The sequence below is a fragment of the Oncorhynchus gorbuscha genome, unplaced genomic scaffold (genome assembly GCF_021184085.1).
Source record: "Oncorhynchus gorbuscha isolate QuinsamMale2020 ecotype Even-year unplaced genomic scaffold, OgorEven_v1.0 Un_scaffold_2965, whole genome shotgun sequence".
In the NCBI taxonomy this organism is placed as follows: Eukaryota; Metazoa; Chordata; class Actinopteri; order Salmoniformes; family Salmonidae; genus Oncorhynchus; species Oncorhynchus gorbuscha.
Window position 1 is genome coordinate 27,954 of NW_025747339.1, and position 26,257 is coordinate 54,210.

At 41.3% G+C, this 26,257-nt stretch overlaps 1 protein-coding gene across 1 annotated transcript in view; it reads right to left on the reverse strand.

The window, feature by feature from the left end:
• Nucleotides 1–482: 482 nt before the first annotated feature.
• Nucleotides 483–26,257, reverse strand: part of LOC124027098 (CD5 antigen-like) — a 29,698-nt gene continuing 3,923 nt past the window's right edge. The window contains exons 2-7 of the mRNA XM_046339643.1: nt 11,475–11,504; nt 10,932–11,243; nt 7,823–8,128; nt 7,422–7,697; nt 6,649–6,968; nt 483–1,076 (exon numbers count right to left, since the gene is read on the reverse strand). Coding sequence (XP_046195599.1) covers nt 888–1,076; nt 6,649–6,968; nt 7,422–7,697; nt 7,823–8,128; nt 10,932–11,243; nt 11,475–11,504 — 1,433 coding nt within the window. The 3' untranslated portion in view covers nt 483–887. The remainder of the gene's footprint in view (nt 1,077–6,648; nt 6,969–7,421; nt 7,698–7,822; nt 8,129–10,931; nt 11,244–11,474; nt 11,505–26,257) is intronic.

Genomic DNA, 26,257 nt, shown 5'->3' on the forward strand with positions numbered 1-26,257 from the left:
CTAAATAACAGTGTCAGGAATATCATCTATCATGGTGGGCTACTGTCCCATCTGTGGGAAACCAGTCTACTTTGGTGAGTGAAGTGTGTGTGTGTGTGTGTGTGTGTGTGTGTGTGTGTGTGTGTGTGTGTGTGTGTGTGTGTGTGTGTGTGTGTGTGTGTGTGTGTGTGTGTGTGTGTGTGTGTGTGTGTGTGTGTGTGTGTGTGTGTGTGTGGCAAATCTTTTCTCAACTCAATCGTTAAACCTTCCTATTGTGTGTGTGTGTGTGTGTGTGTGTGTGTGTGTGTGTGTGTGTGTGTGTGTGTGTGTGTGTGTGTGTGTGTGTGTGTGTGTCTGTCTGTCTGTCTGTCTGTCTGTCTGTCTGGGGGAGAGGTCACTAAGGGTCAAGGTGCTGAGCTGGACCTCTGGGATGAGCTGATGTCTGGTGTCACTAATGATCAATAACCCTTTGATCACTGGGAAATAAAACACTGGAGGGGAAATCACACAAGACTGACAGTGAGTTTATTACAACATTCAGTGACTCTTCATAACATTTATAATCAATAACATCATTATCTATATACTACTAACATCATAACAATAATCCACATCATAATCAATATCATAATATTTATAATCAATAACATCATTATCTATATACTACTAACATCATCATAACAATAATCCACATCATAATCAATATCATAACATTTATAATCAATAACATCATTATCTCTATACTACTAACAACATAACACTAATCTACATCATAATCAATATCATAACATTTATGATCAATAACATCATTATCTCTATACTACTAACATCATCACATAGCAGGAACTACCTACATTATTACACATATTATTTGTTAATGGTGGAAATGAAGATACGCAGGATATTATTTATGTATGAATGAGTTTTTTAGTAGTTGTATGATAATCGATGTGAGAGAGAAAGGCTTTTGTCTGCTGATCTGCTTCTGTTCTGTGTGTTTCACTGTGGGGTCTTTTCAAAGGATGGGTCCCGGTCTCTCGGGGGCCCTGGGATTCGAGGGGACGGGGGTTGGCCTGCCGGTCACTGGGATGACAAACCTACTTGGGACGGGGAGGGGTTTTAGAGGACGGTAGAGTGGAGAACAATTGGGGGGTTTCTAAGTAGCAATGCAAATATCATGGTACAGCTAAATGAACACAATCACTATGGTACTTTTTAACAGTGAGTTTACAAACATATTTTATGATAACTATATTCAAAACGTGTATCTCATTATGGTAAATGGTGAAATAAGTATAGACAGGTATAATTGTAGTCTTAGTAGATAATACGAAAATACTCTGTATTTACATGGCTAAAAGAGAAGGAATATAGTATCTATTGTTTATTGGAAACTCATTCAACAATTTTAAATGAAGTTGTGTGGAAAAAGGACTTCTGGGGTGAAATGTATTTCTAACATGGTCAATGACATTCAAAAAAGTGATATTAATTAACAGTAATTGTGATGGATGAAGGTAGATGAATGATTTTAAAGATGTTATTGGACAATAAACAGACAGGGCTCATTAACCTATACAGTCCAAATAACAATGATCCACACTTCTTTGAAGATATATAGATCAACCCTACAAGCAACACAAGACTCTAATGATGGTGTGAGATTATAATATGGTTTTAAGTATCTCTATGGAACGTAAAGGTAATCACACTACAAACTGTGTCCCTCGCGCACTTCAGGAAATCACTTTTTCAAGATAGATCAAGTGTAATGTATTACTAAAAATAAAGCGACCTGGGTGGAATATGGGGAAAATTGTTATTATTTTCTCTTCAACATAGTAATGCTACCAGAAATAAATATACAAACCTTGTTACATATGGCAGAGTCACCCATGATTCATGAAACAATATTTTGAAAGAGGAAGAAAAGCAATTTATGTTTTCGTTTCAGTCTCCTCCATCGCCACTAACCGAAGATAAGTGTTGGAATATTTTTTCTATTCGTAATGTAAAATGAGCAGCTGAACAGAAAGACTCATCTGAAGGCCAAATTACAGAGGAGGAACTTCTTGATGCATTTAAAGCCTTTAAGTCCAGGAAAACTCCAGGCCTGGAGGGCCTACCAGTGGAGGTTATACCAAACCGTTTAGATATTCTCAGAGGACCGTTATCAGCATTAAAGCCTTTAAGTCCAGGAAAACTCCAGGCCTGGAGGGCCTACCAGTGGAGGTTATACCAAACCGTTTAGATATTCTCAGAGGACCGTTATCAGCATTAAAGCCTTTAAGTCCAGGAAAACTCCAGGCCTGGAGGGCCTACCAGTGGAGGTTATACCAAACCGTTTAGATATTCTCAGAGGACCGTTATCAGCATTAAAGGCTTTAAGTCCAGGAAAACTCCAGGCCTGGAGGGCCTACCAGTGGAGGTTATACCAAACCGTTTAGATATTCTCAGAGGACCGTTATCAGCATTAAAGCCTTTAAGTCCAGGAAAACTCCAGGCCTGGAGGGCCTACCAGTGGAGGTTATACCAAACCGTTTAGATATTCTCAGAGGACCGTTATCAGCACGATATAACCACTCCTATATAAATGGTAGATTATCAGATACTCAACAAGAAGGTCTGATTTCATTATTACTGAAACAGGATCCAAGTGGTTAATATAAAGATCCAGTCCATTTAAAACATTGGAGGCATCTTACACTTCAGTGTCGTGATGCAAAAATCCTAGCAAAATGTGTAGTGCGGAGAATTAAAAAGGTATTGTCAGATATTATTCATCTTATTCAGATAGTTGTTTTTTGGGACGAAACATTAGAGGCTGCTGCCTATATACATAGATTTGAAATCACTGGCCAATTTAACAAATGGCACGTTAGTCCCTTAATGCATTACTCATCTCATATTCATATACTTCATAATATTCTACTGTGTTTTAGTCTACGTATTACTAATCTCATATGTATATACTGTATTCTATTCTACTGTGTTTTAGACTATGCGCTATATATTTAGTATACGTGCTATTTATTTAGTATACGTGCTATCTATTTAGTATACGTGCTATCTATTTAGTATACGTGCTATTTATTTAGTCTACATGCTATCTATTTAGTCTACGTGCTATTTATTTAGTCTACGTGCTATTTATTTAGTATACATGCCATCTATTTAGTCTACGTGCAATTTATTTAGTATACATGCCATCTATTTAGTCTACGTGCAATTTATTTAGCTTGTGCCGTGCTGACATTTCTCGTCCATATATTTATATATTCTTAATTCCATTCCTGAGATTTGTGTGTATTGAGTTTATGTTGTGAAATTCTTAGATATTACTTGTTAGATATTACTGCACTGTCAGAGCCAGAAACACAAGCATTTCACAAGCATTATGTCTTTGGAATATTTTCTGATTGAACTCTTTAGTCATATCCCAGTTTACCCTGATTGAACTCTTTAGTCATATCCCAGTTTACCCTGATTTAACTCTTTAGTCATATCCCAGTTTAACCTGATTTAACTCTTTAGTCATATCCCAGTTTACCCTGATTTAACTCTTTAGTCATATCCCAGTTTACCCTGATTTAACTCTTTAGTCATATCCCAGTTTACCCTGATTTAACTCTTTAGTCATATCCCAGTTTACCCTGATTTAACTCTTTAGTCATATCCCAGTTTACCCTGATTGAATTCTTTAGTCATATCCCAGTTTACCCTGATTTAACTCTTTAGTCATATCCCAGTTTAACCTGATTGAACTCTTTAGTCATATCCCAGTTTACCCTGATTTAACTCTTTAGCCATATCCCAGTTTACCCTGATTTAACTCTTTAGTCATATCCCAGTTTACCCTGATTTAACTCTTTAGTCATATCCCAGTTTACCCTGATTTAACTCTTTAGTCATATCCCAGTTTACCCTGATTTAACTCTTTAGTCATATCCCAGTTTACCCTGATTTAACTCTTTAGTCATATCCCAGTTTACCCTGATTTAACTCTTTAGTCATATCCCAGTTTACCCTGATTTAACTCTTTAGTCATATCCCAGTTTACCCTGATTTAACTCTTTAGTCATATCCCAGTTTACCCTGATTGAACTCTTTAGTCATATCCCAGTTTACCCTGATTGAACTCTTTAGTCATATCCCAGTTTACCCTGATTTAACTCTTTAGTCATATCCCAGTTTACCCTGATTTAACTCTTTAGTCATATCCCAGTTTACCCTGATTTAACTCTTTAGTCATATCCCAGTTTAACCTGATTTAACTCTTTAGTCATATCCCAGTTTACCCTGATTTAACTCTTTAGTCATATCCCAGTTTACCCTGATTTAACTCTTTAGTCATATCCCAGTTTACCCTGATTTGACTCTTTAGTCATATCCCAGTTTACCCTGATTTGACTCTTTAGTCATATCCCAGTTTACCCTGATTTGACTCTTTAGTCATATCCCAGTTTACCCTGATTGAACTCTTTAGTCATATCCCAGTTTACCCTGATTGAACTCTTTAGTCATATCCCAGTTTACCCTGATTGAACTCTTTAGTCATATCCCAGTTTACCCTGATTTAACTCTTTAGTCATATCCCAGTTTACCCTGATTTAACTCTTTAGTCATATCCCAGTTTACCCTGATTTAACTCTTTAGTCATATCCCAGTTTAACCTGATTTAACTCTTTAGTCATATCCCAGTTTAACCTGATTTAACTCTTTAGTCATATCCCAGTTTACCCTGATTTAACTCTTTAGTCATATCCCAGTTTACCCTGATTTAACTCTTTAGTCATATCCCAGTTTACCCTGATTTAACTCTTTAGTCATATCCCAGTTTACCCTGATTTAACTCTTTAGTCATATCCCAGTTTACCCTGATTTAACTCTTTAGTCATATCCCAGTTTACCCTGATTTAACTCTTTAGTCATATCCCAGTTTACCCTGATTTAACTCTTTAGTCATATCCCAGTTTACCCTGATTTAACTCTTTAGTCATATCCCAGTTTAACCTGATTTAACTCTTTAGTCATATCCCAGTTTACCCTGATTTAACTCTTTAGTCATATCCCAGTTTACCCTGATTTAACTCTTTAGTCATATCCCAGTTTACCCTGATTTAACTCTTTAGTCATATCCCAGTTTACCCTGATTTAACTCTTTAGTCATATCCCAGTTTACCCTGATTTAACTCTTTAGTCATATCCCAGTTTACCCTGATTTAACTCTTTAGTCATATCCCAGTTTACCCTGATTTAACTCTTTAGTCATATCCCAGTTTAACCTGATTTAACTCTTTAGTCATATCCCAGTTTACCCTGATTTAACTCTTTAGTCATATCCCAGTTTACCCTGATTTAACTCTTTAGTCATATCCCAGTTTACCCTGATTTGACTCTTTAGTCATATCCCAGTTTACCCTGATTTGACTCTTTAGTCATATCCCAGTTTACCCTGATTTGACTCTTTAGTCATATCCCAGTTTACCCTGATTGAACTCTTTAGTCATATCCCAGTTTACCCTGATTTAACTCTTTAGTCATATCCCAGTTTACCCTGATTGAACTCTTTAGTCATATCCCAGTTTACCCTGATTTAACTCTTTAGTCATATCCCAGTTTACCCTGATTTAACTCTTTAGTCATATCCCAGTTTACCCTGATTTAACTCTTTAGTCATATCCCAGTTTTATTTAACTCTTTAGTCATATCCCAGTTTAACCTGATTTAACTCTTTAGTCATATCCCAGTTTAACCTGATTTAACTCTTTAGTCATATCCCAGTTTACCCTGATTTAACTCTTTAGTCATATCCCAGTTTACCCTGATTTAACTCTTTAGTCATATCCCAGTTTACCCTGATTTAACTCTTTAGTCATATCCCAGTTTACCCTGATTTAACTCTTTAGTCATATCCCAGTTTACCCTGATTTAACTCTTTAGTCATATCCCAGTTTACCCTGATTTAACTCTTTAGTCATATCCCAGTTTACCCTGATTTAACTCTTTAGTCATATCCCAGTTTACCCTGATTTAACTCTTTAGTCATATCCCAGTTTAACCTGATTTAACTCTTTAGTCATATCCCAGTTTACCCTGATTTAACTCTTTAGTCATATCCCAGTTTACCCTGATTTAACTCTTTAGTCATATCCCAGTTTACCCTGATTTAACTCTTTAGTCATATCCCAGTTTACCCTGATTTAACTCTTTAGTCATATCCCAGTTTACCTATGTGCTTATGGTCTTGTCTACACCTAGCGACCTGTTTTTAAATGATATCACCAAAAGACATTCTGTTTGATTTTGAACGGCAAACCAGACAATTTTCAACAGGCCTATTTACATAATGAATATGAACTTGGAGGGCAGCAATGATGAAATGTTAAGCATTAGACCCCTCACTAAAGGCTTCAGTAAACAAAACGTCTATTTCAATCCAAAATGGTTCTCTAACAGATTAGTAAGAATGTCTCACCCCGTGTTCAAGAATAGCCTTTTCCCCTTTATTCAGATTACAATCTCTCACTTTCGGTTATTTGAAAAATAAAAGGAAAAAGCAAAATGCAATAAATGCTGGAATGTTGATGAGGGGACTGATCATCATCACATAGATCTGTGGGAAATCTGTCAATGACAAAGTTATAAGTCTGGTTCATGTTCAGTTACCTGTGATGGTGAGGGGGAGGAGCTCACTCTCAGAGGAGAAGTTATGAGAGAAAACAGAATTCTCATAAACACAGCTGTAGTTCCCTTGGTGGGAGTCATCTGCAGCAGGGAAGAGGAAGGCAGCAGAGTGATTGACAGCTGGCTGGGTCTGGGTTCTGTTGGAGCCGGTGAACGTGAGGAGGAAGGAGCCTCCTGGGTACTGTGTCTGAGTGGAGCAGGTGATGTTGAAGCTGTAGCCCCTGAACACCCCGGGCCCCTGGTGGCCCTGAAGACCCCTCCCATTGAGTCAGTCAGGGAGATATCAGGCTGGACCAGGAGATCTATAACAATAAAAGAGAACAAGAAAAACCTCTTCAACTAGTTTCCTATAGATATGACAATAACATCAGCATGTAACAGTGCCAGCCACCCTCCCTCACAGGGCAACATGAGTAGTGGGCCTACAGTCACTGAGACAACATATGTTGATATCAGGCTGAAGCAGGACATCTGGAACAAGAGGAGAAAAAGAAAACGTAGCTCCTCAACTACTTTCCTCATTTAGATGTGACAATAACATGACATGTGACAGTGGTAGTGAGTAGAGACGTTCACTGAGAACAATCACATACAAAAGCATTCTGGGATATTTAAGTTGTATTTGATTTCTACTTGACTGATTGATCTATTTAGTAAAGCAGACTGACAAGTTAAACAGTCATCATGAGAGGTGCAGAGGAAGTTGTATGAATGAAGGAAATCAGTTGAATGTAATTATAATCTATTGTTATGACCTGAGCAGATCACTGTGAGTCCATGACGGAGATCATATCTTCTTATACATCCCCTCTGTGCAGATTCATCCCCTTCACAGTCAAATCTGAACCCTCTAGTGTTTTTTCCAGGTAGTACTGAAACAGGGGAGCCACAACCCATCTGTCGACACACTACTACAGCTGTAGACATCATGTCAGAGAAAGATCCCACAGTCCTCCACTCTCCCTGGTCGTACCACTCCACTCCACCAGCACAGCGACTGCCTCCTCCCACCAGCCTCACATCATCAGGCTCTGAGAAAAGAGGAGAGAGAGACAGTAATCTTACTATTTTCTCACTAAAACACACCTATATTGTCTCTCATATCCTTCACTCCAAATGAGAAACAATGTTGATTGAGGGACAAACCGTTTCTTACCTGAGCAGGTGAGTCCAACAGCATTACCAGGTAGGCAGGTGTTGTTCTCTCTGTCTGAGGTGTCACAGTCCAGGAGAAGGCACTCATTACCTTTACACTGGAACTCTTTATCCCAGGTCTGACCCTCACCTTCTCCATAGAGCCCCCCCTGTAGAGCTGCAGGTGCCCCACAGCCAAACTCCCTGCAGACTACCTCTGCATCCTGCCGGTCAAAGTCAGCTTCACACACTGAGGCCCAGGACTGATTGGACTTCACCTCCACTCTCCCAGAGCAGAGACCAGCTCCATCCACAAGCCGCACAGACTCTGGAGAAAAAGAGTTGGTTGAACTTTCAATCAGTTTTGTTGATGACACTGTCAAGGACTAAACACAAATATGTTGGATAAAAGATTGTAGTTTGTTATGTTTGATACTGTAAGAGGTAGAAATGGGTTCTTAGTCACTCAGGATCGGGTTGGGAATAATGCAGGCAGGAGACAGGAATAAATTCACTTCACTTTATAGAAAATAAACAGCTGGACATCCATCAGGCATCTTCACTTCAGTACCATCTGCATGATCCAGCATGATCTGGCATCAGATCCAAATGGCCAAGGTGGAGAAAAGGGACCTCCATGTAGTCTTCCTCGACCTCGCCAATGCATTTGGCTCTGTGCCCCATGAACTCCTGTGGTCTGCCTTCAGATTTTTCCACATACCGGACACCATCACAAACCTGGTGAAGTCGTACTTCCAGGATCTGCAGTTCTGCTTCACCACCTCAGAGTTCACCACCTCATGGCAGTGCCTGAATGTAGGTATAATGGCGGGATGTACCATTTCTCCGTTGGCATTCACAATGGCAATGGAGGTTATCATCAGATCCTCAAAATGGGTTGCTGGTGGACAGCGAGTCGACTCTGGTTTCCGCCTCCCTCCACTCAGAGCCTACATGGACGACATTACAACATTGACCACCACTGTCCCATGCACCAGGAGACTGCTCAGAAAACTTGAGGAGAACATCAGCTGGGCCCGTATGAAGATTAAACCATCCAAGTCACGCAGCATCTCGATTGTGAAGGGAGTACTCTCTGACCTGAAATTCTTCATCGGAGATGACCAAATCCCAACAGTGTCTGAGCAGCCGGTAAAAAGCCTTGGAAGGTGGTATGATGCAAGCCTGAAGGACAAAGACCAGGTGCAACAGCTGCGCAAAGACATCAGTAGTAGCCTACAGTCCATCGACAACACCCAGCTACCTGGAAAGTTAAAGGCCTGGTGTCTGCAGTTTGGTCTCCTACCCCGGGTGTTGTGGCCCTTAGCACTGTATGAGGTTCCAATCTCAACAGTGGAGAAGATGGAAAGAGGAGTCACAGGCTACTTAAAGAAGTGGCTTGGAGTTCCACGATGCCTTACCACCATAGGCCTCTATGGAGATGGTGTCCTCAAGCTGCCCCTCACCAGTCTAACAGAGGAATTCAAGTGTGCAAAAACCAGGCTCCAAATGACACTGAATGAATCTCGAGACCCAGTGGTGAGCAACAACGCGCCGACCTTGGCAACTGGGCGCAAATGGAGGCCAGGAAAAGCAGTCCAGGAGGCAACAGCAGCCCTCAGACATGCTGACATTGTGGGTCATGTTCAGCAAGGGAGAGGAGGCCTTGGGCTAACTAGCCGTGCTGCTTGGAGTAAGGCCACTGCACCAGAGCGGCGGAAGATGGTAGTGCAGGAAGTACGCCATCAGGAGGAGGCTGCAAGGTGGGCCAAGGCAGTCTCTCTTGCCAAACAGGGACAGTGGACTCGATGGGACAGTGTGGAGAAGAGGAAGATCAGCTGGAAGGATCTGTGGGCCATGGAAGCAAGGCGGTTGAGCTTTTCCATCAGAGCAACATATGACGTCCTTCCAACACCAGTTAATCTTCACCAATGGTATGGTGAAGATCCGGACTGTGCCCTCTGTTCCATGCCAGCCAACCTCAGGCACATTCTCACAGGCTGTAAAACAAGCCTCGCCCAAGGACGCTACACTTGGCGTCACAACCAAGTCCTTAAAAACCTTGCGTCCGCCCTGGAGGACAAGCGAGCTGCCACCAACTCCCTACCACCCACAGCAGCATCACACTCCTTACGGACAAACTTTGTCCGCGAAGGGGCTAAACCACCGAAGAGCGGCTCTACACCATTAGAGCGAGACCAGCTGCGCTTGGCCCGCGACTGGAAAATGCTAGCTGACATTGGCCGGCAACTTGTGTTTCCTCCGGAGATTGCAACCACCACCCTAAGACCTGACATGGTGCTCTGGTCCCGTTCACTCAATAAGGTCTTCATCATTGAGCTCACAGTACCCTGGGAAAACTCAGTAGATGAGGCTTATGAGCGAAAACATCTGCGCTATGCTGATCTAGCTGCCGAAGCACGGCATCATGGCTGGAACACAGAAGTCCGACCAGTGGAGGTGGGCTGCAGAGGTTTTGTGGCAACATCTACAACCAGACTGCTTAGAGACCTGGGAATTAAGGGCCAGAGCCAGCGTTCGGCAATCAAAGCTGTATCAGAGGCGGCAGAAGGCAGCAGTCAGTGGCTCTGGATGAAGAGGAAAGACCCCAGCTGGGCCCCGAAGTGAGAGGGCCAGGAGGTATGCGGTCAACAATGATTGACTCAGGGAGGAGGACGCCCCTGCCATGCATAGTCCCATGGGATGTTTGCTATCAACAACAAGGCAACTCCTATGACTAATTGGGAATGGGACGCAAGCGTAGGATTGATCACCCTGTCGCTGGCCGCCTTTGAGGAGGGTGTATAGTGTGAAAGGCCGAAACACCCTAGGAACCAAAGGTACACTACTGACGATGCGCTCCCCAAATTTCACCACGCTCACTGTTCATTAACTCTTGGAAGTGCTTGCACAAAGGATAGTAACATCTCATCCTGTGTTCTTGGAATCTGAACTACAATGATCTGCCCATGAACATCTCCCATAAACCAATATGACAAACACAAATATAATGTTTAAATACATCTGACATCTCTCCCTCTATTTACATGAAATTAAAAACACATAAAACATGATACATGGTAATATTGTATAATGTATAAATAAATCTGTCAATATGACCAGTCTCTCACCTGAACAGGTCACATGATGATAATATCCACGATTACAGACACCACGTGCTCCATCGATGACACACTGTCCAATAGAAGACTCATCTCCACTACACGTACTATATATTGTGACTATTCCTCTTCCCGTTTCAAACTGAGGTCCTCTAGATTCAGCTACAACATCTCCACAGTTCAGCTCTCTACACAAAATCTTAACCTCTCTCATCATGCTCCACCACCCATAACATTTACTTAACCACTCTCCTTCATATAAGACTTCCACTGTCCCAGAACAGGAAGTGGTCCCATTCACCAGTCTGACTGAGTATTCAGCTGTAAACAGCAGAGAGGAAAACACAGTGGTGAGGACAGATGATGACAGTGATTCTGTTATTCTAACAGCAGTGATGCTTTGTGGTTGACAAGTATTAGTAGTTCCATAAAACACTACTTGTTATTGGGTTTTAGAATGGTTTGTATGGACACATTGATTTCTCCATGTGGGATAATAAAGTTGACTAATATTGAACTGCTATAATCACTTTAGATTTATACTCTACCTACCTGGTGGACTGACGCTTTGAGCCTGGAGACCTGAGGAGAAAGAGAGAGAGACAGAGGAGAAAGAGAGAGAAAGAGACAGAGAGACAGAGGAGAAAGGGAGGAGTCAGAGGAAGAGAGAGACAGAGGTTAAATGTATATCAACATGACCTTTCATGATGTGATGGGGAAGACAGGATTATCGTTGGTATGGTGCAACAACACCCATGTGTACATACACTATATATACAAAAGTATGTGGACACCCCTTCAAATTAGTGGATTGTATTTCAGCCACACCCCTTCCTGGCAGATGTATAAAATCATTCACTCCGCTATGTAATCTCCATAGACAAACATTTGCAGTAGAATGTTCTTACTTAAGAGCTCAGTGACTTTCAACATGGCAACATCATAGGATACCACCTTTCCAAGTCAGATCGTCAAATTTCATAATCCCCCAACCTCTCCTCCTCTCCCTCTTTGCCCCCTGTTCTCTTCTCTTCTCCCCCTCTCCTCTTCTCTCCCCTCTCCTCACCTCCTCTTCTAACCTTCTCATCTTCTCCCCTCTTCTCCATTTCCCCTCTCCTCCCCCTCACTCTCATCTTCCACACCAAACATTCTGATTTGTTTTAATGAACACTTTTTATGACACTAAAATAACCTTCAACTACAGTATATATGAAGGGATTATTGTCATTGTTACCTGATATAGGCTACAGGAAGTTATATTCTTCCATTTTAAATAACAGGCTCTCCCTCCATCTACAATCATCAGGTCTGCTTGCGGATGGACAGAATGTCTTGGAAAGACAGACCTTTAGACCTCATAGTTCTGTGCAATAGATTGTTGATTATTTATTATTTAAACCTTCGTTACAAGTTGGGATTTAGATGTATCACTTTAGTTCAATTCCCTTGACATTTGTACTTCTACTTTTTGTACACACATAGCCGGCTGGCTGAGAGGGCCCTATAGGAGCCATCTGGCTGAGAGGGCCATAGAGTAGCCGGCTGGATGAGAGGGCCCTATAGGAGCCATCTGGCTGAGAGGGCCCTATAGGAGACATCTGGCTGAGAGGGCCTTAGCGGATCCGGCTGGCTGAGAGGGCCCTATAGGAGCCGGCTGGCTGAGAGTGCCCTAGTGGAGCCATCTGGCTGAGAGGGCCCTAGTGGAGCCATCTGGCTGAGAGGGCCCTAGTGGAGCCATCTGGCTGAGAGGGCCCTAGTGGAGCCAGCGGCTGAGAGGGCCCTAGTGGAGCCAGCGGCTGAGAGGGCCTTAGCGGAGCCATCTGGCTGAGAGGGCCCTAGTGGAGCCATCTGGCTGAGAGGGCCCTAGTGGAGCTATCTGGCTGAGAGGGCCCTAGTGGAGCCATCTGGCTGAGAGGGCCCTAGTGGAGCTATCTGGCTGAGAGGGCCCTAGTGGAGCTATCTGGCTGAGAGGGCCCTAGTGGAGCCATCTGGCTGAGAGGGCCCTAGTGGAGCTATCTGGCTGAGAGGGCCCTAGTGGAGCTATCTGGCTGAGAGGGCCCTAGTGGAGCTATCTGGCTGAGAGGGCCCTAGTGGAGCCATCTAGTTGTGCAAGTAAATGTAGTTGAATTTGTCTGAGGTACTTTTTTTAATGTATATTTTACAGTGTATTGACCTGTATGGCCTGTATATACAGGGAGTACCAGTACAGAGTCAATGTGGAGGTTATATACAGGTCGTAGAAACAAATCAAATGATGAATGCCATCCTTCTTTAGGATGTTTTTAACATTAATCATCAATAAGGTTCCAACCGGAGAATTTCATTGTCTAAAGAAAAGCATTGGAACGAGAGAGTATGCTCTTGTGACCGCGCGTCATGAGACCGAGGCTCTCTGCCAGACCACTCATTAAAATAGCTCCTATGAGCCCCTCTTTTATAGTAGAATCCTAAAACTAGGATCTAAAGACGTCGATATCTAGTGGAAGCCCTGGGAAGTGCAAGCACATCCATAACTATCAGGGATTTGAATCGGCACTGTGAAAATCGATTTCTCACTTCCTGTTTGGATTTCTTCTCAGGTTTTTGCCTGCCATATGAGTTTTGTTAAAATCACAGACATCATTCAAACAGTTTTAGAAACTTCAGAGTGTTTTCTATCCAATACTATTAATAATATGCATATATATATTCAACCAAAAGTGAAAATGCTGCCCCCTATCCCCAAAAAGTTTTAAGAGATATATATATATATATATAGAAGATAACCAATGTAAAACATATGGGGTCTGTAAAATGTATATAGGTTCAGACATTTTTGAAATAGCACAGTTACAAATACAAATCAAACTGGATGGACATCAGAAATAGAGGAAGGACTAAAAACAAGCAAATTAAAACAATTGTAAAATAGATTGTGTCTGTAAAATGTGTATAAGATGTATAAACTGAAGGTAGAAGCCTAAGTATGATTGTTTATTAGTTTACTCCAATTGGGGGAAGGGTGGTAGGATTTGGGGGGAATAATAAAGGTATATTCTAAAAAAATATGTATATCTATATAGGTATGTATATGTATATGTGTATCTATATAGGTATGTGTATGTATATATGTGTATATCTATATAGGTGTGTGTATGTATATATGTGTATATCTATACAGGTGTGTGTATGTATATATGTGTATATCTATATAGGTGTGTGTATGTATATATGTGTATATCTATATAGGTGTGTGTATGTATGTATATCTATATAGGTGTGTGTATGTATATATGTGTATATCTATATAGGTGTGTGTATGTATATATGTGTATATCTATATAGGTGTGTGTATGTATATATCTATATAGGTGTGTGTATGTATATATGTGTATATCTATATAGGTGTGTGTATGTATATATGTGTATATCTATATAGGTGTGTGTATGTATATATGTGTATATCTATATAGGTGTGTGTATGTATATATGTGTATATCTATATAGGTGTGTGTATGTATATATGTGTATATCTATATAGGTGTGTGTATGTATATATGTGTATATCTATATAGGTGTGTGTATGTATATATGTGTATATCTATATAGGTGTGTGTATGTATATATGTATATATATGTGTATATCTATATAGGTGTGTATGTATATATGTATATCTATATAGGTGTGTGTATGTATATATGTGTATATCTATATAGGTGTGTGTATGTATATATGTGTATATCTATATAGGTGTGTGTATGTATATGTATATATATATATATATCTATATATATATATATATATATATATATGTGTGTATATGTGTGTGTATGTATATCTATATATGTATGTATATGTATATATGTGTATATCTATACAGGTATGTATATGTATATATATGTATATCTATATAGGTGTGTGTATTGTGTATGTATATGTGTATATCTATACAGGTGTGTGTATGTATATATGTGTATATCTATATAGGTGTGTGTATGTATATATATATATATCTATATATATATGTATATGTGTGTGTATGTATATCTATATATGTATGTATATGTATATATGTGTATATCTATATATGTATGTATATATATGTATATATGTGTATATCTATATAGGTATGTATATGTATATATGTGTATATGTATATATGTATGTATATATATGTATATATGTGTATATCTATATAGGTATGTATATGTATATATGTGTATATCTATATAGGTATGTATATGTATATATGTGTATATCTATATAGGTATGTATATATATATATGTGTGTATGTATATCTATATAGGTATGTGTATGTATATATGTGTGTATGTATATCCATATATACAGTGGGGCAAAAAAGTATTTAGTCAGCCACCAATTGTGCATGTTCTCCCACTTAAAAAGATGAGAGAGGCCTGGAATTTTCATCATAGGTACACTTCAACTATGACAGACAAAATGAGGAAAATAAATCCAGCAAATCACATTGTAGGATTTTTAATAAATTTATTTGCAAATTATGGTGGAAAATAAGTATTCGGTCACCTACAAACAAGCAAGATATCTGGCTCTCACAGACCTGTAAATTCTTCTTTAAGAGGCTCTCTCTGTCCTCCACTCGTTACCTGTATTAATGGCACCTATTTGAACTTGTTATCAGTATAAAAGACACCTGTCCACAACCTCAAACAGTCACACTCCAAACTCCACTATGGCCAAGACCAAAGAGCTGTCAAAGGACACCAGAAACAAAATTGTAGACCTTGGTTTGAAGAAATCAACTGTGGGAGCAATTATTGGGAAATGGAAGACATACAAGACCACTGATAATCTCCCTCGATCTGGGGCTCCACGCAAGATCTCACCCCGTGGGGTCAAAATGATCACAAGAACGGTGAGCAAAAATCCCAGAACCACACGGGGGGACCTAGTGAATGACCTGCAGAGAGCTGGGACCAAAGTAACAAAGCCTACCATCAGTAACACACTACGCCGCCAGCGACTCAAATCCTGCAGTGCCAGACGTGTCCCCCTGCTTAAGCCAGTACATGTCCAGGCCCGTTTGAAGTTTGCTAGAGAGCATTTGGATGATCCAGAAAAAGATTGGGAGAATGTCATATGGTCAGTTGAGTTTTTTGGTAAAAACTCAACTTGTCGTGTTTGGAGGACAAAGAATGCTGAGTTGCATCCAAAGAACACCATACCTACTGTGAAGCACGGGGTGGAAACATCATGCTTTTGGGGTTGTTTTTCTGCAAAGGGACCAGGATGACTGTAAAGGAAAGAATGAATGGGGCCATGTATCGTGAGATTTTGAGTGAAAACCTCCTTCCATCAGGAAGGGCATTGAAGATGAAACGTGGCTGGGTCTTTCAGCATGACAATGATCCCAAACACACCGCCCGGGCAACGAAGGAGTGGCTTTGTAAGAAGCATTTCAAGTTCCTGGAGTGGCCAAGCCAGTCTCCAGATCTCAACCCCATAGACAATCTTCAGAGGGAGTTGAAAGTCTGTGTTGCCCAGCAACAGCCTCAAAACATCACTGCTCTAGAGGAGATCTGCATGGAGGAATGGGCCAAAATACCAGCAACAGTGTGTGAAAACATTTGACCTCTGTCATTGCCAACAAAGGGTATATAACAAAGTATTGAGATAAACTTTTGTTATTGACCAAATACTTATTTTCCACCATAAATTGCAAATAAATTCATAAAAAATCCTACAATATGATTTTCTGGATTTGTTTTCTTATCATTTTGTCTGTCAAAGTTGAGGTGTACCTATGATGAAAATTACAGGCCTCTCTCATCTTTTTAAGTGGGAGAACTTGCACAATTGGTGGCTGACTAAATAGTTTTTTGCCCCACTGTAGGTGTGTGTATGTATATATGTGTATATCTATATAGGTATGTGTATGTATATATGTGTGTGTGTATATCTATATAGGTGTGTATATCTATATAGGTGTGTGTATGTATATATGTGTGTATCTATATAGGTGTGTGTATCTATATATGTGTGTATCTATATAGGTGTGTATGTATATATGTGTATATCTATATAGGTGTGTGTATGTATATATGTGTATATCTATATAGGTGTGTGTATCTATATATGTGTGTATCTATATAGGTGTGTATGTATATATGTGTATATCTATATAGGTGTGTGTATGTATATATGTGTATATCTATATAGGTGTGTGTATCTATATATGTGTGTAGGTATGCATATGTGTATGTACGTGTATGTATATGAATATATATATTTTCCCCAAAAAGATATGCGGGATTGGAAATGATGCAGACAATTACATTGATGGAAGCAACAATATTTCCGCAATATTAAGCTGATCCACCTCTAAAAAAATATTATAATAATGGACAAAAGGAACACCTATGTGACAATTCAATTAATTGATTACAGCTCAGCGTTCAACACCATAGTGCCCTCAAAGCTCAACACTCACTAAGGACCGTGGGACTGAACACCTCCCTCTGCAACCGGATCCTGGACTTCCTGACGGGCCGCCCCAGGTGGTAAAGGTAGGTAACAACACATCCGTCATGCTGATCCTCAACACTGGAGCCCCTCAGGGGTGCGTGCTCAGTCCCCTCCTGTACTCCCTGTTCACCCACGACTGCATGGCCAGGCACGACTCCAACACCATCATTATGTTTGCAGATGACACAACAGTGGTAGACCTGACCACAACAATGACGAGACAGCCTATAGGGAGGAGGTCAGAGACCTGGTCGGGGGGTCCCCTTCGGCTTCCTAGTGCACAGGGACTATGGTGGTCTGCTTGAAACATGTAGGTATTACAGACTCGGTCATGGAGAGGTTGAAAATGTAATTGAAGACACTTGACAGTTGGTCCGCACATGCTTTGAGTACACGTCCTGGTAATCCATCTGGCCCAGCGGCTTTGTGAAAGTTGACCTGTTTAAAGGTTTTGTTCATATCGGCTGCCGAGAGCGTGATCACACAGACATCTTGTGACAGTTTCTGAGATCTGTTTTGATAATGTAAGGTATTGATGAGGGAGAAAGGAAACCGCACACTGCTCTTGATAGTATCACTGATCTTAAATAAGCTTTACGGATCGGCCTCACGGCCTTCGTCAGGGATTTTGTGTAAGGTATTAAGCTAATGTAAGGTATTAAGGTAATGTAAGGTATTAAGCTAATATAAGGTATTCAGGTAATATAAGGTATTAAGGTAATGTAAGGTATTAAGGTAATATAAGGTATTAAGGTAATGTAAGGTATTAAGGTAATGTAAGGTATTAAGCTAATGTAAGGTATTTAGGTATTAAGGTAATGTAGGGTATCAAGGTAATGTAGGGTATCAAGGTAATGTAAGGTATTAAGGTAATGTAAGGTATTTAGGTAATGTAAGGTATTTAGGTAATGTAAGGTATTTAGGTAATGTAAGGTATTAAGGTAATATAAGGTATTAAGGTAATATAAGGTATTAAGGTAATGTAAGGTATTAAGGTAATATAAGGTATTAAGGTAATATAAGGTATTAAGGTAATGTAAGGTATTTAGGTAATGTAAGGTATTAAGGTAATGTAAGGTATTTAGGTAATGTAAGGTATTAAGGTAATATAAGGTATTAAGGTAATGTAAGGTATTAAGGTAATGTAAGGTATTTAGGTAATGTAAGGTATTTAGGTAATGTAAGGTATTTAGGTAATGTAAGGTATTAAGGTAATATAAGGTATTAAGGTAATATAAGGTATTAAGGTAATGTAAGTTATCAAGGTAATATAAGTTATTTAGGTAATATAAGGAATTAAGGTAATATAAGGTATTTAGGTAATGTAAGGTATTAAGGTAATGTAAGGTATTAAGGTAATATAAGGTATTCAGGTAATGTAAGGTATCAAGGTAATGTAAGGTATTAAGGTAATATAAGGTATTCAGGTAATGTAGGGTATCAAGGTAATGTAGGGTATCAAGGTAATGTAAGGTATTAAGGTAATGTAAGGTATTAAGGTAATATAAGGTATTAAGGTAATGTAAGGTATTTAGGTAATGTAAGGTATTTAGGTAATGTAAGGTATTTAGGTAATGTAAGGTATTTAGGTAATATAAGGTATTCAGGTAATATAAGGTATCAAGGTAATGTAAGGTATTAAGGTAATGTAAGGTATTAAGGTAATATAAGGTATTAAGGTAATGTAAGGTATTTAGGTAATGTAAGGTATTTAGGTAATGTAAGGTATTTAGGTAATGTAAGGTATTTAGGTAATGTAAGGTATTTAGGTAATATAAGGTATTCAGGTAATATAAGGTATTAAGGTAATATAAGGTATTAAGGTAATGTAAGGTATTTAGGTAGTGTAAGGTATTTAGGTATTAAGGTAATGTAGGGTATCAAGGTAATGTAGGGTATCAAGGTAATGTAAGGTATTAAGGTAATGTAAGGTATTCAGGTAATGTAAGGTATTCAGGTAATATAAGGTATTAAGGTAATGTAAGGTATTTAGGTAATGTAAGGTATTCAGGTAATATAAGGTATTAAGGTAATGTAAGGTATTAAGGTATTGACATTTTCAGGGTTAGTAAAATAACATGCAACTGGAAGCAGACAGTAAAAATGTGTCTCAAAGCAGGACAATGATGTGATCACCTGTAAATGTACTTTACTGTAGTCTAACTGTCCATCTGGGGACAGGCACTAATGTCAGTTAAGTTGTGATGGTGTCCTGCATCTGACTGTTGTATATTCAGTGTGCCAATGATTGATTGTATCTGTCTCTATGTAAATTAATAAGAGTATATTTTATGTATCTTTTTAATATTGGTATTATGTTAGAGTAGGAGAAGGGGAGTGTAGATGCCAGAGGTCTGTGACCTGAGTCAAGCTCTACAGGCCTGTTGCTACATGTCAGGAAGAGAGAGAGAATGAGAGAGAAAGGAGGGGAAGGGAAGGGCAGAGAAGAGAGTAGTGGAGAGAGAGAGTGGGGAAGGGGACAGAGAGGAGAGAGTAGTGGAGAGAGAGAGGAGGGGAGGGCAGAGGAGAGAGTAGTGGAGAGAGAGAGAGGAGGGGAGGGCAGAGGAGAGAGTAGTGGGAGAGAGAGAGGAGGGGAGGGCAGAGGAGAGAGTAGTGGAGAGAGAGAGAGGAGGGGGAGGGCAGAGGAGAGAGTAGTGGAGAGAGAGAGAGGAGGGGAGGGCAGAGGAGAGAGTAGTGGAGAGAGAGAGAGGGGAGAGGGCAGAGGAGAGAGTAGTGGAGAGAGAGAGGGGGAAGGGCAGAGGAGAGAGTAGTGGAGAGAGAGAGGGGGAAGGGCAGAGGAGAGAGTAGTGGAGAGAGAGAGGGGAAGGGCAGAGGAGAGAGTAGTGGAGAGAGAGAGGGGGAAGGGCAGAGGAGAGAGTAGTGGAGAGAGAGAGGGGGAAGGGCAGAGGAGAGAGTAGTGGAGAGAGAGAGGGGGAGGGCAGAGGAGAGAGTAGTGAGAGAGAGAGGGGGAAGGGCAGAGGAGAGAGTAGTGAGAGAGAGAGGAGGGGAGGGCAGAGGAGAGAGTAGTGGAGAGAGTGAGGGGGAAGGGCAGAGGAGAGAGTAGTGGCGAGAGAGAGGAGGAGAGGGCAGAGGAGAGAGTAGTGGCGAGAGAGAGGAGGGGAGGGCAGAGGAGAGAGTAGTGGAGAGAGAGAGGAGGGGAGGGCAGAGGAGAGAGTAGTTGAGAGAGAGAGAGGAGGGGAGGGCAGAGGAGAGAGTAGTGGAGAGAGAGAGGAGGGGAGGGCAGAGGAGAGAGTAGTGGAGAGAGAGAGGGGGAAGGGCAGAGGAGAGAGTAGTGGAGAGAGAGAGGAGGGGAGGGCAGAGGAGAGAGTAGTGGAGAGAGAGGGGGAAGGGCAGAGGAGAGAGTAGTGGAGAGAGAGAGGAGGGGGAGGGCAGAGGAGAGAGTAGTGGAGAGAGAGGAGGGGAGGGCAGAGGAGAGAGTAGTGGAGAGAGAGGGGGAAGGGCAGAGGAGAGAGTAGTGGAGAGAGAGAGGAGGGGAGGGCAGAGGAGAGAGTAGTGGAGAGAGAGAGAGGAGGGGAGGGCAGAGGAGAGAGTAGTGGAGAGAGAGAGAGGAGGGGAGGGCAGAGGAGAGAGTAGTGGAGAGAGAGAGGAGGGGAAGGGCAGAGGAGAGAGTAGTGGAGAGAGAGAGGAGGGGAGGGCAGAGGAGAGAGTAGTGGAGAGAGAGAGGAGGGGAGGGCAGAGGAGAGAGTAGTGGAGAGAGAGGAGGGGAGGGCAGAGGAGAGAGTATAGTATATAATGAGCACCCAGATGCTGCGTATTCAACACAATAATATCAGACAGACCAGCTGGCCCATGTTGACTACTATGTTGCAATGTGAATATTATCAGAGTTGTCTTGTTGATACTAAATGTTTCAGTTTCTCTGAGCCGCCTCGTTCATTTATACAATGTTTCAATATTATCAGAGCCGCCTTGTTGATGCAATGTTTCAATATTATCAGATACACCTTGTTGATGCAATGCTTCAGTATTCACAGAATGTTTCCTTTCCCTGGTGAATAATGCAGACAGGCAAATACAAAATGAGCTGGGTGCAGACATCATTAGGAACATCTCTGAATGCAGAGCAACCATTTTGTTTACACATGAGACAATGACACTGTCATAGTACACAATACGAACCGCTCCTCAAGGGTGACTTCACATACAGTGGGGAGAACAAGTATTTGATACCCTGCCGATTTTGACGGTTTCCCTACTTACAAAGCATGTAGAGGTCTGTATTTTTTTTATCATAGGTGCACTTCAACTGTGAGAGACGGAATCTAAAACAAAAATCCAGAAAATCACATTGTATGATTTTTAAGTTATTCATTTGCATTTTATTGCATGACATAAGTATTTGATCACCAACCAACCAGTAAGAATTCCAGCTCTCACAGACCTGTTAGTTTTTCTTTAAGAAGCCCTCCTGTTCTCCACTCATTACCTGTATTAACTGCACCTGTTTGAACTCGTTACCTGTATAAAAGACACCTGTCCACACACTCAATCAAACAGACTCCAACCTCTCCACAATGGCCAAGACCAGGAGGCTGTGTAAGGACATCAGGGATAACATTGTAGACCTGTACAAAGCTGGAATGGGCTACAGGACAATAGTCAAGCAGCTTGGTGAGAAGGCAACAACTGTTGGCGCAATTATTAGAAAATGGAAGAAGTTCAAGATGACGGTCAATCATCATCGGTCTGGGTCTCCATGCAAGATCTCACCTCGTGGGGTATCAATGATCATGAGGAAGGTGAGGGATCAGCCCAGAACTACTCGACAGGACCTGGTCAATGACCTGAAGAGTGCTGGGACCACAGTCTCAAAGAAAACCATTAGTAACACACTACGCCATCATGGATTAAAATCCTGCAGCGCACGCAAGGTCCCCCTGCTCAAGCCAGCGCATGTCCAGGCCCGTCTGAAGTTTGCCAATGACCATCTGGTTGATCCAGAGGAGAAATGGGAGAAGGTAATGTGGTCTGATGAGACAAAAATAGAGCTTTTTGGTCTAAACTCCATTCGCCGTGTTTGGAGGAAGAAGAAGGATAAGTACAACCCCAAGAACACCATCCCAACCGTGAAGCATGGAGGTGGAAACATAATTCTTTGGGGATGCTTTTCTGCAAAGGGGACAGGACGACTGCACCGTATTGAGGTGAGGATGGATGGGGCCATGCATCGCTAGATCTTGGCCAACAACCTCCTTCCCTCAGTAAGAGTATTGAAGATGGGTCGTGGCTGGCGACAGCCCCGAAACCTGAACGATCTGAAGGTCTGTATGGAGGAGTGGGCCAAAATCCCTGCTGCAAACCTGGTCAAGAACTACAGGAAATGTATGATCTCTGTAATTGCAAACAAATGTTTCTCTACCAAATATTAAGTTCTGCTTTTCTGATGTATCAAATAATTATGTCATGCAATAAAATGCTAATTAATTACTTAAAAATCATACCTACATATAACAGTAGTGAGGCTATATACAGTAGCGAGGTTATATACAGTAGCGAGGATATAACATTAGCAAGGCTATATACAGTGGTGAGGCTGTATCAATAAAGAGGCTATAACAGTAAAGAGGCTATAACAGTAAAGAGGCTATAACAGTAAAGAGGCTATAACAGTATTGAGGCTATAAGATTAGTGTGGCTATAACGGTAGCGGGGCTATAAACAGTAGCGGGGCTATAAACAGTAGTGGGGCTATAACAGTAGTGGGGCTATAACAGTAGTGGGGCTATATACAGTAGTGGGGCTATATACAGTAGTGGGGCTATATACAGTAGTAGGGCTATAACAGTAGTAGGGCTATATACAGTAGTGGGGCTATAACCGTAGTGGGGCTATAACAGTAGTAGGGCTATATACAGTAGTGAGGCTATAACAGTAGAAGGGCTATAACAGTAGTAGGGCTATATACAGTAGTGGGGCTATATCAGTAGTGGGGCTATAACAGTAGTGGGGCTATAACAGTAGTAGGGCTATAACAGTAGTGGGGCTATAACAGTAGTGGGGCTATATACAGTAGTGGGGCTATAACAGTAGTGGGGCTATAACAGTAGTAGGGCTTTAGCAGTAGTGGGGCTATAAGAGTAGTGGGGCTATAAGAGTAGTGGGGCTATAACAGTAGTAGGGCTTTAGCAGTAGTGGGGCTATAAGAGTAGTGGGGCTATATACAGTAGTGGGGCTATATACGGTAGTGAGGCTATATACGGTAGTGAGGCTATATACGGTAGTAGGGCTATAAGATTAGTGTGGCTATAACAATAGTGGGGCTATATACAGTAGTGGGGCTATAACAGTAGTGGGGCTATAACAGTAGTGGGGCTATAACAGTATTGAGGCTATAAGATTAGTGTGGCTATAACAATAGTGGGGCTATATACAGTAGTGAGGCTATAAGATTAGTGTGGCTATAACAATAGTGGGGCTATATACAGTAGTGGGGCTATATACAGTAGTGGGGCTATATCAGTAGTGGGGCTATAACAGTAGTGAGGCTATAACAGTAGTGGGGCTATATACAGTAGTAGGGCTATAACAGTAGTGGGGCTATAACAGTATTGAGGCTATAAGATTAGTGTGGCTATAACAATAGTGGGGCTATATACAGTAGTGAGGCTATAAGATTAGTGTGGCTATAACAGTAGTGAGGCTATATACAGTAGTGTGGCTATAACAGTAGTGGGGCTATATACAGTAGTGAGGCTATAACAGTAGTGGGGCTATATACAGTAGTGGGGCTATATCAGTAGTGGGGCTATAACAGTAGTGGGGCTATAACAGTAGTAGGGCTATAACAGTAGTAGGGCTATAACAGTAGTGGGGCTATAACAGTAGTGGGGCTATAACAGTAGTAGGGCTTTAGCAGTAGTGGGGCTATAAGAGTAGTGGGGCTATAACAGTAGTGGGGCTATAACAGTAGTAGGGCTTTAGCAGTAGTGGGGCTATAAGAGTAGTAGGGCTTTAGCAGTAGTGGGGCTATAAGAGTAGTAGGGCTATAACAGTAGTGGGGCTATATACGGTAGTGGGGCTATAACAGTAGTAGGGCTATAACAGTAGTAGGGCTATATACAGTAGTAGGGCTATAACAGTAGTGGGGCTATAACAGTATTGAGGCTATAAGATTAGTGTGGCTATAACAGTAGTGAGGCTATATACAGTAGTGTGGCTATAACAGTAGTGGGGCTATAACAGTAGTAGGGCTATAACAGTAGTAGGGCTATAACAGTAGTGGGGCTATAACAGTAGTGGGGCTATAACAGTAGTAGGGCTATAACAGTAGTGGGGCTATAACAGTAGTAGGGCTATAACAGTAGTAGGGCTATATACAGTAGTAGGGCTATAACAGTAGTGGGGCTATAACAGTATTGAGGCTAAGATTAGTGTGGCTATAACAGTAGTGAGGCTATATACAGTAGTGTGGCTATAACAGTAGTGGGGCTATAACAGTAGTAGGGCTATAACAGTAGTAGGGCTATAACAGTAGTGGGGCTATAACAGTAGTGGGGCTATAACAGTAGTGGGGCTATAAGAGTAGTGGGGCTATAACAGTAGTGGGGCTATATACGGTAGTGAGGCTATATACGGTAGTGAGGCTATATACAGTAGTGAGGCTATATACGGTAGTGAGGCTATAACAGTAGTGGGGCTATATACAGTAGTGGGGCTATATCAGTAGTGAGGCTATAACAGTAGTGAGGCTATAACAGTAGTAGGGCTATATACAGTAGTAGGGCTATAACAGTCGTGGGGCTATAACAGTATTGAGGCTATAAGATTAGTGTGGCTATAACAATAGTGGGGCTATATACAGTAGTGAGGCTATAACAGTAGTGTGGCTATAACAGTAGTGTGGCTATAACAGTAGTGTGGCTATAACAGTAGTGGGGCTATATATAGTAGTGGGGCTATAACACTATTGAGGCTATAACAGTAGTGGGGCTATATACAGTAGTGGGGCTATAACACTATTGAGGCTATAACAGTAGTGAGGCTATAGACAGTAGTATATACATGTGAAGTGGGGCGAATGAGAGGGGATTGAGTAAGGTCTCTCCCAGAGTGCCACGTGCTGACCATGTGAGAGTTGGCTTGAGTTCCATTGCATTTCTGAAGAAAAAGGAATTCTCCGGTTGGAACATTATTGAAGATAATCCTAAAGATTGATTCTATACTTTGTTTGACATGTTTCGCAAGATTGTAATGGAACTTTTTGACTTTGTCTGCTCCTAGTGATTGCGCATCATGAATTTGGAATACTGCGCTAAACGGGCTATCAAAAAGGAGGTGTTTGGACATAAAGGATGAACATTATCGAACAAATCAAACATTTATTGTGGGATTCCTGGGAGTGCATTCTGATGAAGATCATCAAAGGTAAGTGAATATTTATAATGCTATTTCTGATTTCTGTTGACTCCAACATGGCAGTTATCTGTTTGGCTTGATTTGTTGTCTGAGCGCCGGGGAGAGAGTTGAGTTACTGACTATACTGGTGGGGGTCAGGAGAGTTGAGTTATGTACTAGACTGGTGGGGGTCAGGGAGAGAGTTGAGTTATGTACTAGACTGGTTGGGGTCAGGGTGAGTTGAGTTATTGACTATACTGGTGGGGGTCAGGGAGAGAGTTGAGTTATTGACTATACTGGTGGGGTCAGGGAGAGTGTTGAGTTATTGACTATACTGGTGGGGTCAGGGAGAGAGTTGAGTTATGTACTAGACTGGTGGGGGTCAGGGAGAGCGTTGAGTTATTGACTATACTGGTGGGGGTCAGGGAGAGAGTTGAGTTATGTACTAGACTGGTGGGGGTCAGGGAGAGAGTTGAGTTATGTACTAGACTG